We start from the raw sequence: 16680 nt of genomic DNA, 5'->3' as shown, positions 1-16680 counted from the left end.
ATATATATATATATATATATATATATATATATATATATATATATATATATATATATATACACACACATATAGAAAAAATACATATATATAAAATATATATATATATCTGACTGTCTGATTTTACATCAATACCAGATTGTTTCTTTTATCACAAGCAACAAGTCATTTTGGAGCAGATATTGATCCTATAGTAGACTAACAAAAAATATTGCACTGTATTTATGATGTTTCAATGCTATAAAATGAGTTTAGATCAAGTCCTCATGCACAATACACCCCTAAATCACTGCTATTGTGGTGCACGTGTCTTCCATTAGCACGATTTGTAGGCGTTTGAGTTCAGTCCTGCTGTATTGTCCACAGAGACACCTGTCTCTACCCTTTCTCTGTCTGTGTGTCCCTGTGTCTCTCATTCCTGCAGGTTTAGTCCAGTGTGGCACGTGGCTTTTGTCTTGCTAATGTTCTCTGTGCTCTGAGAGCCCTCTGCCGTCCATGTTCAGGTGGAAACTGAATGCTTGATGCTTTTTATTTGCGCCACACAAAGACAGCACCTGCTGGGCCCTGGAGCCCTGCTCTGATACACATCGAGAGAGAGGGGACGGGGCCAACACAACACTCTGTGATGCCAAGACTTCCTCATGTCATTTCCATATGCATTGTTCACCTATGTGCCTTTTGTGCCTCAGAATCAGTAACCCGTGGATGCTACCATGAGGATTACCAGTGGAAATCGTATTATTGCAAATGTATATGTAGAACGAAATGAAATTTATTGTTGACAATCAGTGAAACATACCGTCTTTGGCAGCCAAGCGAGGAGACTGGTCGGCATGAGATGGTGTGTTGTATGATATTGATGAGCTGCCTGCAACACACAAAACAAACATAGATTTTAGAATGATAAAGATGTTAGAGTAATACATTCACTGAGGTTAGAAATCAGATACACTTCCTTTCAATATAGATTCTCTGACAAGACTTAAAAATGTAGCTTTATATAATTAATATTATCTGTAATATGTTTACTATATGTATATAATAGTATAATATATAAAATGTATTACATGTTATAACACAATATAATAATATAAATAAACATCTATTATACATTTATAATAAATCTATTATACATCTATTATACTATAATAAACATCTATTATATTCTATTATAAAATTATATAATAAACACAATTTAATAACAAAAATAATTCCACTCTTAAATATTAAATTATTATTCAATTTAGTGAAGTTAAAAAAATCAGCCAACAAAATCAAATTCAGTTACATTCTATGAAAAAAATAAAAAATAAAAATAATAATAATATATATATATGGATGGATGAATAGATGGATTATTGTTTTCACAGGATACTTTTTTTTTTACAAATGCTAATATATATATATATATATATATATATGTGTATGTATGTATGTATGTATGTATATATTTAATGTTCTGCTTTTGCATAAATTTAGCATTTGTAAAAAAATGTTGGCCATGAAAATTGTACCTATTAAGCTTATGTCTTAGTTTTTGAGGTGTATAAACATGTAATAACTATGTAATTACATTGTAACAAGTTATCTAATTGCATATTATATAACAAGGCACTTAATCAAGCGTCAGACATCTATCATTGATTCCTAACATTCATTTCTCTTCACACAAGCTCCTCGGTTTTGTCATTACAATCCAAACACAATCTACACTTCGCACAGAGAGAGGCATTCATGTGCAGTCTGAGAGTGTTTCCAGTGAGCCGTCCCTGAAGCGCTCTCTTAATTTTAGCTGCTTTAACTCATAAATCAGCGCAAAGGAAAACAGAAGGAAAAGTGCACTGGCAAAACACGAGTCTTCCTTCTCCGGACGGAGAGCTGATGGTTCAAGCGCTGGGATTTCAGCAGATGCAAAAGGAGGGATTCATTTTTTTTTCTGAATGAAGAAAAGGAAGGGGTGATATTTGTCGTTCGTCTTTGATCAGCTCAGAGAAGATGGTAGGGTGTTTTAATAAACGTGCGAGTGTGTGTAAGTGTGTTTTTACGGGGGAGGAGAGCGCATTGAAGACATATTTTAACCTCCAGGCCCCTAAACCCCCCTGAGCGCTGCTGTTGGGGCCACAGAACAGGGCAGGCTTTGTGTGGGGTGCGATCCGCACATGGCAATCAAAGACTGCTGTTCCTATACTAAAATAACCCCCCACAAATCCATGAAAGAAAGAGAGAGAAACTTTTATAGGAAAACCAGCATGAAAAATAAAGACAAATCTTTGTTAAGCAGCAGCTGAGTTTTACAAGCACTGTTTTTGTGTTCAGTCTGTTGCAGTATTTATCCATCCCTCCATCCATCCCTCCACCCCTCCATCCATCCATCCATCCATCCATCCATCCATCCATCCATCACTCCAATCCATCCATCCCTCCATCCATCCATCTATGCCTCCATCCATCCCTCCCTCCCTCCCTCCCTCCCTCCATCCATCCATCCATCCATCCATCCATCCATCCATCCCTCCAGCCATTTATCCATCCATCCATCCATCCATCCATCCAACCATCCATCCCTCCCTCCATCCCTCCATCCATCCATCCCTCCATCCGTCCGTCCATCCATCCATCCATCCATCCATCCATCCATCCATCCATCCATCCCTCCATCCATCGCTCCAATCCATCCATCCCTCCATCCATCCATCTATGCCTCCATCCATCCCTCCCTCCCTCCCTCCATCCATCCATCCATCCATCCATCCATCCATCCATCCATCCATCCATCCATCCATCCATCCATCCATCGCTCCAATCCATCCCTCCCTCCCTCCATCCATCCATCCATCCATCCATCCATCCATCCCTCCATCCCTCCATCCCTCCATCCATCCATCCAACCATCCATCCATCCATCCATCGCTCCAATCCATCCATCCCTCCATCCATCCATCTATGCCTCCATTCATCCCTCCCTCCATCCATCCATCCATCCAGCCATCCCTCCAGCCATTTATCCATCCATCCATCCATCCATCCCTCTATCCATCCATCTCTCCAATCCATCCATCCCTTCATCCATCCATCTATGCCTCCATCCATCCATCCCTCCCTCCATCCATCCATCCATCCATCCATTTATCCATCCATCATCCATCCCTCCCTCCCTCCCTCCCTCCCTCCCTCCCTCCCTCCATCCATCCATCCCAATTCACTTTACAACTTTTTTTACATTCACAATCGAATTGCAATCCGGTATCCTCTTTGCTACCTCAATTCAAATTTAAATCAAATTTTAAATTCATTGCATGATCAAAATTAGGATCATTGCATTAGTGTTCATCACACAACACATATAACATAGACCGCAAACTCATCAGCACAGAAAACAGAAGAACAGCCGATGTGAGCCAACAACAGCGCTCAGGTTTAATCCCAGACTTTTGAGCTGCTTTATAAGTTATGACTCAATCTTCCAGAAGCTGTTCAGTAGAAATGAAGATCCAGAGATGCACACAATCCCACGACAGTATTTACGAAGGTGCTGAAACATCCAACATAAGCGATAATCCACCACAAATGGAGGACAGATCAATAAAAGCTTGTGGGAAAGGGAGAGAGAGCTAGAGAGAAACAGAGAGAGAGAGAATAGGCTGTTCATATGTTTATGGTCTGTGTAAACCATCAACGGTCTCTGAATGTCCCACTCTGAATTATCACTGTGACCAGTCTGTCTCATAACTACAGCCAGACCAGCAGCAACTGTGTGTGTGTGTGTGTGAGAGAGAGAGAGAGAGAGAGAGAGAGAGAGAGAGAGAGAGAGAGAGTTAAAACCATTAATTTAATGATTATGAATTTGTGGTATAACCAGTAGGTAAAAACTACTGAAATATTTCCCTTTCACCTTAACTGAGTATCTAATTTTTTCTTTTTTCTTTTTTAAATGGACACATTACATTTACATATACATTTCTGATTCACAAATTCTATCTATCTATCTATCTATCTATCTATCTATCTATCTATCTATCTATCTATCTATCTATCTATCTATCTATCTATCTATCTATCTATCTATCTATCTATCTATCTATCTATCTATCTATCTATCTATCTATCTATCTATCTATCTATCTATCTATCTATCTATCTATCTATCTATCTATCTATCTATCTATCTATCTATCTATCTATCTATCTATGGCAGTGTTTTCTAAATGAAACACAAGAGCTGTTAGTTTTGAATGACGTGTTTAATGTAGAGAACTGTTTAGCATATTGCAAAAAGTTTGTTTTACAATTGCAAACTGAGTATAAAGCAGATATGCTTGCAGTTTTGCAGGCTTGGTCTGAAGATTAGATATATGAGTAAGTGGACCTCAAGTACCACTTTTAGTGTGTAAGCAATAAAAAAAAAAAAAAAAAAAAAAAACTAATAAAATGTAGGAATTGAATTAGAGTTTGAATTAAGCATTCTCAATTCAGTTCTAAATGTCAAACAAGCCTGTGTAAACTGTAGAAGTTTCCATGATATTAAAAACACAATTTTAATTATATTCTTTTTAAAAGATTGTGCTAAACTGCTACTATTTCAGCATTATAATTGATTAGGCTTCTTTCCTTAACACAACTACCAGAAAGTTCCCCTTTTTTATTTTAATTAAACAAAATAAACTGAATTCAGTCACTGAAAACACAGAAGAGCTGCAAGTGATTCAACAAGAGCATCACATCTTTGTGAGCATAAGTGTGTATTTCTGTGCACATACAGTCTTACTCCTGGAAGCGTTCTAACACATGCACACACACACACCTTTCCAGTCTGTACAGTGTGTAAGTTGAGCTAAAGGCAGCAGTTCAGCACCGCTCCCCTCCTGCAATGAAATTCCAACAAATTCTCAAATTGCAGCCAAATTGAAAGCACATTGGTGAGGGGGCGGCGATCGCTAATAAAATCTGAATAACTGACCAACTGCGAAGTCAAAACAAAACCTCCTACAGATATCATCACCATTGAGCTTCAGCATCACCAAACACGTTGCATATTGCATATCAAACACTGAGCATATTCACCAGCTCTGCATCTTCGGCTGGTTATGATGCGTGTGTGTGTGTGTGTGTGTGTTGTATGAGTCAGCGTTTGCCTGCAGTTTGACCAGAGGCGGTGCCCGTCCCTGCCCTGCTCCGCTGTGTATAGACTTAATAACACACAGGAATGTTAATCAGACTCACCACAGCATCTACATACGTGTATGAAACCATTACACTGCGGACTGTCACATTCGCGGACAGCGGACAGCGGAAACACGCAGCAGGCCGAGGCAAGCAGGGTGTGTGTGCGTGCGTTTGCGGATCCAGACCGATCCAGCCCGGCTTTATTGTGGAGGGCTGTGATTGTGTTTGTTTGTGTTACAAGAGGAACATGATCATCTCTGGTTTCTAACCCTGAGCCCCGGGGCTCAAAAGAAAGTTAAACATATGGTCCTACATACATGTACACACATTCCCACATGTAAACTACATAACACATGGCACTCTTAAAGGGATAGGTCACCAAAAAATGAACATTCTGTCATCATTTACTCTCTGCCCTGTATATATTTTGAAGAATGTTTCAACTCTTAATGGTAAAAGACTGTAAAAATGATTTCTGTTAAGTTGCCTTACTCTATACGGAGACAACTGTAATATATCCAATGAGACATACTGTTAAATTAACAGTTTTTGGAAGTGAAAAAGAACAAGTCATCTTATAATTTACAGTGAACAAAAGCACAAATTGACATACATTTTCTGTGTATTTTTACAGTAAAGCAGCCACATCTTCCTTTTTACTATTTACCATGAATATCAGATTATGTGAGTTTTTATTGTTCTTCTCTGGAACACAAAAGGAATATTTTTGACGGGATACTGTTTTTTTTTTTTTCATACAGAATTCAATGGGGTCCAATGGGTTGCTTTGGGAACACTGACATCAATTGTATTTCAAAGTATCTCCTTTTGTGTTCAGGAAAATAAAATAATTATAAAAAAAACAAGTCTGGAATGAAATGAGGGGGAGTAAATGATGACAGAATTTTAAATTTGGGGGATGAACTAACCCTTATAAAGTCACAAACAGGTAAAAGGAACTCAAATATCTTTTGGCGGAGAGCGAGTATAGCCTCTGGTAGATGGGACAAGACCATCTCTCTTATTATTATTTGATTTTCACTCGGGACGCCTTCCAAGGCAATACAAATGGTGGAGTGGAGGATTACGAACTTTTTCTTCTGTTTCCAAAACACACAGGCTAAATCAAAGAAACAGCAGAAGGCAGATCCACAATGCCCGGCGCGTAAGCTCTGGCTCAGTCCCGAGGCAATCGTCCCTAATGAAAACTCAAAAACCCAGTTCTCTTAAAAAAAAAAAAAAACACCTGACAGCTCGCAGACAGGCCGGGATCTGCCCTACGACTCACAATGGCTCTCTGTTAAACTGCGAGTGTGTATGCAGGCCCACAGCCTGGCCACCAGCACAAAACCGTTGACACCCACGGAATAAAGTTCCCATTACCTCACAGCAGAATCCATCACTGTTTTTTAAGGACCGTTTTTAAGCACTCGGCCCTGTTGGGACCCCACCCACCTCAGAGGCGAGCTGCTGTCATAATGTTTGGACGGGCCAGCTGCTCTCACCATCCCAGCAAACTGCATCTAAACGCGGCCCTTCAGAGAACGCGAAGCTTCTGTTTACCGACGCGGTTCTCGTGCAAACAAAGCGACGGTCCACGCACAGATGCGCCGCGTCCTCCCGACATCTCGCTTATAGATGGCACTGAAGTATTCAAGTGGATGAGTGGACTTAGTTTTCGCCAAAGCCACGGGATTCTTGCCAAAGAAACGAAGGGAAATAACATAAGAAATCCCTTGGAAGAGAAATGGGGCAAGATGCCTCTGTTGTAAATTAGGGATAAACTTTACCGTGCAACAGCGTGCATGCATGGGCCTCGTCTCCTGAGGCCATGCACCTGGGCTTCATCTCTCGAAGTCTGAGGCCCAAAGCACTCAGGGGGAGATGCTCGGGATGGGATGCTTGCTGAAATTCATAATCATAGCGACTCTGCCAAACCAAATGCGCCCAGTAAAAGTCGAGCAGGTGGAGCGAGACAGGAGCTCTCCCTACTAAAACGCTCATGTGGAATAAAAGCGAGCGTAATGTGCAAACTATCTTATAAAATATTGTTGTTAACTTGATCTCAGTGCGGTTTGAGTGACTGTGCCACGGCGTGGTCAAAAACAATGACAGCAACCATGTGGAATAAACTAGACCACTTTGGCTCCATCTGTCGCATGGATAGTCATGCATTAAACAGTTACAATCGCTTCCAAACTTTTTACTGTTGTGGTGCAATTAATACAAGCTTTTTCAAACTAGTTTGGAAACAATTTATTGGTCAGTTGCTTGGCACTTCATAAATAGTCATAAACAAATTATAAACGCTACTCTAAAAAAGGCTTTGGAGTGATGTTCAATGAAATTGCAATTAATTTGGTTTGGTTTTGAAGTTATTAATGCAATCTGTCATCAAAGATAGTCAGACCATTTCAACTAGTGTGAGATTTTAAAAATGTACAAAAGCTGTCACTGGGGCAGTATTCTTTCAAAAGGTACAGTTTTGTTCCTTATTTACCCCTAAAGGGTGCATATTAGTACCTTAAAGGCACATGTTAGGGGCACTGGAGGAACAGCAATAAATGGGCCGATGTCAAAGTCACTTCTCAACCTTTACCCTACGGAGGAAGTTCAACGCAACTTTGAAGGGACCAAGCGAAACATGATTATGTATTTCTGCTCAGCTAACGCCATCAATCATCAACCACACGGCAAACGCTATAATACTTTTTTTTTGTATACCGTTTACTTTCTTTGTTTAACAATTCTGTCCAATAGCATATTAGATTAGCCGAGAAATCTAGACGCACCCTAGCGGCAGCAAAATTTATTTTGCAGCCAGTGTGGTCTAGCAACTCTCCGTTGACTTTCGAGCTGGAAAAAACAAACTCCAGGCCAATCACATTGTGTATAGAGTAGGCGGGGCGGGCTTAACATAATGACGACAGAGTTGTGACGGTTCCCTGCTACTTGAAAACAAAGAATGGCTGCTGCTGCTAGCGAACAGCGGCCTTTCGAATCGTCTTTGGCCGCGACTCTGGAGGACTTGGAGTTAAGATTTTCTTTGAGAAAAGAGCACGGCATTTAAGTCATTTTTAAAAAAGGAAGATGTGTTCGCAGTTTTGCCGGCTGGATACGGCAAAAGTTTAATATACCAACTAGCCTTCTTCGTTGCTCTGATTAGTTGTAGCTATCCTATTGCGTGCAGAGGGATTTTGAGAGACAAGCGTTTATCCCGCCCCTCGGATTGAGCCGTGCCAATGGTGAGTTGGTGATCTTGATGTAGGTCTGGCTTGCCAGGCTAATATTAGATCAAAAAACTAATGAAGACGGAGAATGGGAGCATTGTGTGCTCTGGCAATCTCAGCACCGTCAAAATAAAAGTCCCGCACAACATCCAGGGCTGCGTTTTCCAAAAGCATTGTGAGCCTAAGTTGGTCGTAGAGACCAATAGTGGCAATTGCTCTACGATCAACTTAGGCGTATGATACTTTACATCACTTCAGAGATCCTTTTGTCAGTGTGAATGCAACCAGGAAAATGGCACTAGGGGAACATTTAGTTTTCGGGCGAACGGCCTAGTGGTTAGTTCCCATAACGAGAGCAAAATCCCCTATTATTCCCTAAAGTGTACATATTAGTACCTTTTGAAATGGTACAACCATTTTTTTCTGACAACAATATAATAATATTATGGTTGAGATATGTTGCAATATATATATTGACATCATAAAGCAAGCCATAGAATAAAACAAGTTAACACATTTGTAGGCACACAAACCCACTAAGAGAAATGCAGCAAAAGTGAAAGACCCAAACTAGCCAATCTCAATCGAATACAATAAACTGGGTGGACTTACTTTCCCTGAGGTAATTGAGATGTGAGAGCAGGACCTCCGTGTTATAAACGCTGGTAAGTCTCAGGAAGTCCTCTTTGCTCATCTTGCAAAGCTCTTTTCCATCTGTGTTGTGGAACATGGCTGTGTCGATCTCCTGAAGACCATACTCTTTAATGGCCCAGTCTAACCATTGCCGCACATGGTCCGGAGACCAGAGAGAAGGGTCTGAAATGGCAAACACAAAATAAAGCCACAAATTAGCTGGAGACTCAAGGTTTAGATATAGCTTACAAGCAGCTTTCATTGGTTTAAGTGTTTTAAAGCGAGCACTAAAGCAGAGAACAGATCTTTTACTGCCTTGTTGTACAGAAACATTCTCAGATAAACTAAGTAATCATTTCTGCAACATTAGTGGCACCAAACAGAAATGCAAAAGTTATGACTCCAAACATCCAAAGGCCATGCATCATTATCTTATTTTCTCCAGATATAACAAGCATTAGGATTATAAGGGAAAATCAATCACAATCTCAAGAAAACAAGAACATAATAATAATAATAACAATAATGCATGGCCACTGCTGGCTTCCTTATGTTTGGAAACATAATGTCAGTTTGGTGCAGCTCACACACCTTTAATAGAACTGAACATTTGATATTCAACTATTTTATTTTAATATCTTTTTGGTATTTATGTTGTACCACTGTAGCATTCAATATGTTGTATATTTATGCTGACTAGGGGTGTAACAATATATCATGTCACAATGTATTGCAACACAAAAATTGCAACAAAATGTATCATGGACAGTTCTATGGAAGCTTGTTTCCGCCACTGAATAAAACATTTGAAAAGATAATTGCGACTTTTAATCTCACAATTGCGAGTTGACATCTCGCAATTCTGACTTTATTTCTCAGAATTGCGAGATATAAAGTCAGAATTGCGTGAAATAAAGTCAGAATTCTGAGATATAAAGTCAGAATTGCGAGATGTAAACTCGCAATTGTGAGATAAAAAGGCGCAATTATCTTTTATTTTTTTTTTATTTTGTGGCGGAAACAAGCTTCCATACAGTTCACTCAAAAAAAAAAAAGGAAAAAAAAAAGAAGTATAATATTGCAATGGGGGAATATTTGTGGGTCCTGACAATGCCAAATGTCTGATGTTACCAGTAAAAAGTGTCCTACATTATTTTAAATATATCTAGTCAGTGACAGAGTGCAAACATGTTAGTCTAAAATAATTCAGTATTTTCAGCTTCAGAATCATGAATATTGTTACTCTGGTGTCTCTATTGTCCTGTGCTTTGGGTTTCAGCTCCAAGTCCAAGCCTGTTCATTTACACCCACAATGTAAAACCAAATTTAGCATTTTAAATCAACAGTACATGTTTTGTTAACCTTTTATAATAAGTCTAGGAGTCTCGCAATAATATCATATCGTGAGTTCAGTATCGTGATATGTATCGAATCGTGACACGAGGGTGTCGTTACACCCCTAATGCTGACGAACAATGAATACCTGCTGGGACGATAACTCTCCTCTCATTGGTTGTCATGTTTGGAGGCGGAGCACACTTCTCATCCATGTAGCCAGTATAGTTCATCTGAGATGTGTCGGTCCCACCCACCATTTTATTGCATTTACCCACACTACAGTCCACCGGGGACTCTCTGCCAGGGTGAGAGAGAGAGAGACAGAGAGAGAGAGAGAGAGAGAGAGAGAGAGAGAGAGAGGTTATTGCTTACTAATGCTCATCTCAGACAGAACAACTCTCACAAACACAGAATAATGGTCTTAACAAACGAGGTACCTGGATCCGTTGATGTGGTCATATTCTCGTTTGACATTAACTCGCACAGGCTGGCTGATCCACTCCTGCTGAGGAGGAATAGGGTTGATCTTGTGTGTCTGAGCGTAATCCTGTGTGCCGGACGCAGTCATGTCCGTCTTGGGTAAAGGAGCAGCAGAAGCGTATGGAGGCTCAAACAGAGACTGGTCTTCACTCACCACTGACAGCGCCTCCTGGAGGATTGTAGAGCCAAAGCTATATCACTGTTTCTCATTAAAGCACATGACAAATGACTTTCAGTTCATCGTGTGTAATCAAGCAACACAAATTTCTAAATTGTTTCTTGCTGAAGGGCATTAGAAACACAGATGCTGAGTGCAAACGAAGCAGTGCAATTGATTGCTTTCATATATTAAATATGCGAAGTCAACATGAAACACAGTTGTACTTTATTTGACATAAAGTATGACAAATTGACATATTCAATCAATTTTTTTTAATAAAAATGTAAAAAAGGACCACTGGGCATTGATGGGATTGTGAAGAGTAGGAACTACATACCAGACTGAAGTCAGGTGTTTGAAGGGGAGGAGTTAAATAAAAAAGAGGGATTTGTGATGTCATGTTTCAGAGATGGAGAAATGTATTGTGTTTTGATAAAATATTTTTTGTCTTGGAATATTTTGCACCAATGATTTGTGGACACTAAAATCAGGAATGTGCACTGGAAAAGTAAACAAAGTCGCACATTTTGATTTCATGTTGACTTCACAGTTTTATGGGTGAATAGAATTACAAAATAACAACCACAATAATAATAATAATAATAATAAAATTCAACCATTTACTTCAGAGTTATCATAAAAAAAAACACACAAAACCCTTAAACTTAACATTGACTTTTAAACCTTTTGTTTTCGGGAAGAATTTTAAAATGTGACTTTCAATAAGCAGAAGATTTCTTGCTCATGACTCATATGAGAGACGGAACAGAGGCAAGGTCACTTCTACATTTGCTCTCGTTGCAGGCGCTCAGCTGGGGTGATGTAGTTTTATTAAAGAAAACAAACGCGGCAGACAGGCTCCTCTGGAGAGATCCGCGTCTACACGCGCACGTGATCGTCTCCATTCAGCTTTCTTTCGGTTTTATGAAGACTATCTCCAATCGGTCGCCTAGATTTCCCTCTGTTATTTCAGTCACAAACACCTGCAAAACTCTTAACTTTCACTGAACTTTATACTCAATAAATGTGAAAATTCACCATTAAAAAAAACAAACATTTAGGCTAAAAGACTCAGAGGGTGATTTTGGACATTTAGGCTTTGATACTGTTCGATAACAAAATAATGCTTCCTCTTTGGCATTTTTTTAATCGAAACATACATTCCATAAAGCATGTGTGCTTTACAATTAACCATTCATTCTCTGGCTAAGGGGATCTTGTTTTTTCCGAACTTTGCTGACAGTCGTCATCAATTTGATCAGTGTCCCGCGGACAGTATCGGGGCGACCCACAGCAGCAGGCCGGTGGCATGATAAGTATGGCAGAGTTAAGGAATGCCTTCACGCTGCCAGATAAGGCCAGAGCTGCTATTATGACTTACACGTTACTTACACGCAGACATATCAGCCTCCACCATATAATTCATGATTGGCAGTCAGTCTTTCCCAAGATTACAGAGGGCTGTAAAAATAGGAAAATCTAATTCCACACTCACGCTCGTACATACGTACAGACAGGCCTGTCAAAAGGCGAAATTCCTTCATCTCTGTGAAATCGAGTGCTAAGCAATGGTCAGCGCACAAGTGCAAGCTTCTTCTTACAACGAGGTTAAAATACTCACAAAGGTGCCAATTTCCTTGAGCCATAAATTGGCCGTGTCTGCGCGGCTCGCTCAAACCATCCAGAACCACAGGGTTACACTGGTTCGGCGTTGTACATTTATAGAGTGAGCCGTATTATATTAGAAGTTATCTCTAGAAAAAGCTATTTTGAACATTTGCATATGAGAAATTGAATGGCCACAATCACCATTGCTTGTCCCACAAGATGCGTCATTAGGTCGGGATGTGCAGACACATTAAAAGCACAGTGCTATTTTATACAGAGGCCATTCCTGTCTTTTGTTTAAGGAGGAAAAGGAAACCTGACAGGAAACCAGATTGTGTGGAGCAGGAAATACCCATGGATTGAGACACCCTCCTCATTGTCGACTAAAGCGAACAGTTAAAAATCAATCAAGAGAGCTATCGGAGTCAAATTCCAAACACACAAATTCATGCTAAAGAAGATGCAATTATAAAAACGAATAATTGATGACTACATTTCCAGATAATTACGGGTCACACATTATATTAGTTGTATTTTATACACTATGTACTTCATTTAAAGTCGAAAGGATAGGTTTAGTGTTATGGTTAGTGTCACTGCAATATGTTGTATATGTATATATATATATATATATATATTTAATGTTCATGCATTGATTTGACACTGATGACTGGAGTATGGCTGATCAAAATTCTTTGCATCAGATAAATACATTATATTTTTAAGTATATTACAAGAAAAAACATTATTTTAAATCAATAATATTTCACAATATTACTGTTTTTCTGTATTTTTGACCTTGATGAGCATAAGAGACTTCTTTCAAAAACATTAAAAATAGTAATATTTCCAAACATTTGACCAGTGATATAAATATATATATATATATATATATATATATATATATATATATATATATATAACACATGAAATTACTGTTCATCAGAATATATTAGCATGTTATTATTTCCAAAGATAAGTAGCTACAATTGTAAAGTACATAGAAATTAATTATATGTTGGAATTGTTATAATAATAATAATAATAATAATAATATGATATTTTAACAAGTAATGACAACAATTACCATACAATAACATACACTTCTCAATGCTATACAATTTCCAACAATAATTTTATGCCCAGCATTAAAATCATCCTCCATCTGTCCTCAGTCACCCCACTGCAATCGAAACAGTCTATTTAACATGATACAATCTAAAACAAGCATAATGTGTACAGCCCCAAACATATACCACACCCAAAACCACTTATATGACCGCAAAAAAAAAAGGAGTGTTTGAATGTGCAGCCCTCCCCTCCAGAGGAGAGTCCACAATTAATCAGTGATCATTACCTTATTTGATGCTCATACCATTTTAATTCAAATATTGATAGTTGTTTTTAATCAGAGATTGTATATGGGGATTATCCATTTAAAAATAATAAAAATATAAAAAATAATGCAAGATTATTCTAAATATCGAGATGCACAGAGCAGTGGCGTGGACCACACATCACTTATTATTCCAAGTAGAGCGCAAGTTTTTTTTTTTTTTTTTTTTTTTTTTTTTTTTACTTTGTGGACTGTAGTCTTTGTGTAAACAACCCATTCAAGAGCGCATTATATCAATTATTATCAGTTATCAGAAGAAGGGAAAGAACGTGGAGTAATATTTTACTGTGGGTGGGCTCGGCTTTTGAACTATATGAATGGTTGGAAAACCTCGGCACGGTGCCACTCCAATTGCGCAGCCACATCTCCAGCCTAAAGCTTTATGATTTATATAAACCACTGCACTGCATTCACACACACACACACACACACACACACGCGCGCGCGCGCGCGCCACGATATACTGAAAACTCACAGCAGCCTCGTCGAGCACCGGACGTTCGCTATTCTAATCTTTAAAACGAAACGATTTTTTTTTTTCTTGACGAAACATCTTTACTCCATCACAAACAGCCCGTGCGTTTTTACGAGCGTCCAAGAGTGCGCGTCGAGTCCGTCTGAACGCTCGTATCCTCCGCTACAGTTTTCAACTTTCACCAAAGTTTCGACGAAAAGGAAAAGGAAACTTGGAGAGAGAGAGAGAGAGGGAGCGAGAGAGAGAGAGAAGAGGAAAAGCGCAACTCATAGCGGCTGAAAAGTCCCAGACTACAAGCTCCCAAACTCTGTCCATCTCAGAAAGATCCCTCTCCTCCGCTCTTACCTTAATAGTTCCGTCCATTTTGCGCAATTTTCAGTGGAGCCCGACAATATTCCAAACATGACACGCGTCTGAATTAATTCCAGCCCCGATATGTGGCGGAGAGACAGAGACAGTTTCGCCGGATGGTTTTTTTCCTCTAAATTTGGGAAGTGAAGTCACCGCGCTTGAGAAGGAAGCCGTGCGTGCGTGTGTGTGTGTGTGTGTGTGTCACTGGCCCTGCCTTCATTACGGCACCCAAAGCAGGATATTTGTCCCGAGAAGATAAGACACCAAAACAATAGTGTTTCTTTCCTTTACATGTTTTTGCCTGGAAATATTTACAGAATGCATGCCAGCTCTTTACGTTTGTTGCGCTTTTTCCAACATTAAAATAGACATCGATTTGGTAGAATCACTGAATGTTAAATATAATAATTAACAATAAAACTCTAAAAAGAAAAAAAATACAAACACTAAGCTGATAGAAAATATTATAATAATAAAAAAAATAACTTTATAAATCTTTTGACCATTAATGCAGATGGTTATTGTCATACAGGTTTAAGCGAATGCATAACGGGATAATATTATGATCGTTATTCCGCTATAAACGAAAACGCGAGTTGGATGTACCCATGTGAAGTGAAGAATGTGACGAGTCTGTCCGAACTTCTTTCGCTGCTAATATGGGTTTTCATTAATAAAAGCGAAGCCCGCTGCGTCGAGTCTGTCTGCTCCACACGTGTGCGCGCTTCTGAATGCACACGCATAGCATTTCTCCAGAAACACTGGCTGTATATGGATCATATAGAGAGGCTGATACCTCTCGAGTGCTTGCTGTTCAACATTTCTCCAAATCAATAGCACATGGCCTCACATTTTTTTTTTTTCATGTCTTCATATGCATTGAGGGGAACAGTCTCTATTCTAGACAATATTTATACAGTAAATATTTACTTTCGTTCTGGAAAAAGATTGAAATACACATTATTTATCACGATATAAACATATTTTGTGTCAAAAATTCTCATTTTAATAAATATTAGATTCTAAAAAAAATGCTGGGTTGTTTCAACCCATGTTTAGGTCAAATATGGACAAAACCCAATGGTTGGGTTTAAATTGTAAAATATTAAATAAATAAATAAACCAACCGTTGGGTTTAACATATTAAAACATTTAAACCATCCGTTGGGTTAAAAAAAAAAAAGTAAAAAGTTCAAACCAATCGTTGGGTTAAAAAAAAAAAAAAAAAGTAAACCAACGGTTGGGGTTGTTCATATGTGACCCAAACATGTTAAAACAACCCAGCGGGTTTTTTTAATTTTTTTTTTTTTTTTGTATACCATTCTCTAAAAATGCGAGTGAATCTCCACCCCTACGATTTTTATTTTTATTTTCTTATAACGTATTACCGAGCACACTCTACGCGCAGCCAGACCCCCGGATCCTGAGACCCCCTGACCGAGAGGGCCAAGCCTCGGGGAGCGAGACTGAGTCTGCGCCGGCTGACTTGCACTGTTTGCGACATGGGGGTCTGGGAGGGGGTTGGGGGGCGGGGAGGCCCCCTCCAGAGCTCCACATCTGGATCCTGCTAGGGGTCAAGGCTTCTCCTGCCTGAGGCCTGCGCAGTAATTAACGGAGACACCTTGTTTAACCATTTCGAGTCTGTGCCTCTCTCCTGCACAAAACAACCCTGATTTTTATTTTATTCAAATAAACGGTGTTGGCATATATATATATCAATTCCTGTGTTCTGCGTTCTGGATTGAGTGGGGGATATAAGACAACTAGAGGGATCTGACAAAGCAGAAGGAGAGGAATTGGGTTTTAGTCGGAACTAACCGTACATTAGGCTATTATGGTTGAGTAATGC

General features: G+C 39.1%; 1 protein-coding gene across 6 annotated transcripts in view; it reads right to left on the bottom strand.

The window, feature by feature from the left end:
- The window catches only part of fli1 (Fli-1 proto-oncogene, ETS transcription factor), a 38664-nt gene that overhangs the window by 11735 nt on the left and 10249 nt on the right, over window positions 1-16680 (bottom strand). For 4 of the 6 annotated variants that reach the window (XM_081371817.1, XM_081371818.1, XM_081371819.1 and 1 more), the window contains exons 3-6: window positions 10799-11010; window positions 10507-10658; window positions 9003-9206; window positions 797-865 (exon numbers count right to left, since the gene is read on the bottom strand). In XM_081371817.1, the coding sequence (XP_081227943.1) occupies window positions 797-865; window positions 9003-9206; window positions 10507-10658; window positions 10799-11010 (637 nt within the window). Of the gene's footprint in view, window positions 1-796; window positions 866-9002; window positions 9207-10506; window positions 10659-10798; window positions 11011-14480; window positions 14753-14825; window positions 15044-16680 lie in introns of those variants that run through there. The other 2 variants (XM_081371821.1, XM_081371822.1) reach the window with 2 other exon arrangements.

This window comes from Scardinius erythrophthalmus, assembly GCF_964197995.2.
Source record: "Scardinius erythrophthalmus genome assembly, chromosome: 8".
Taxonomy (NCBI): Eukaryota; Metazoa; Chordata; class Actinopteri; order Cypriniformes; family Leuciscidae; genus Scardinius; species Scardinius erythrophthalmus.
Note: the sequence above shows the minus strand (reverse complement) of the source record. Positions and strands in the feature narration are given on the sequence as shown.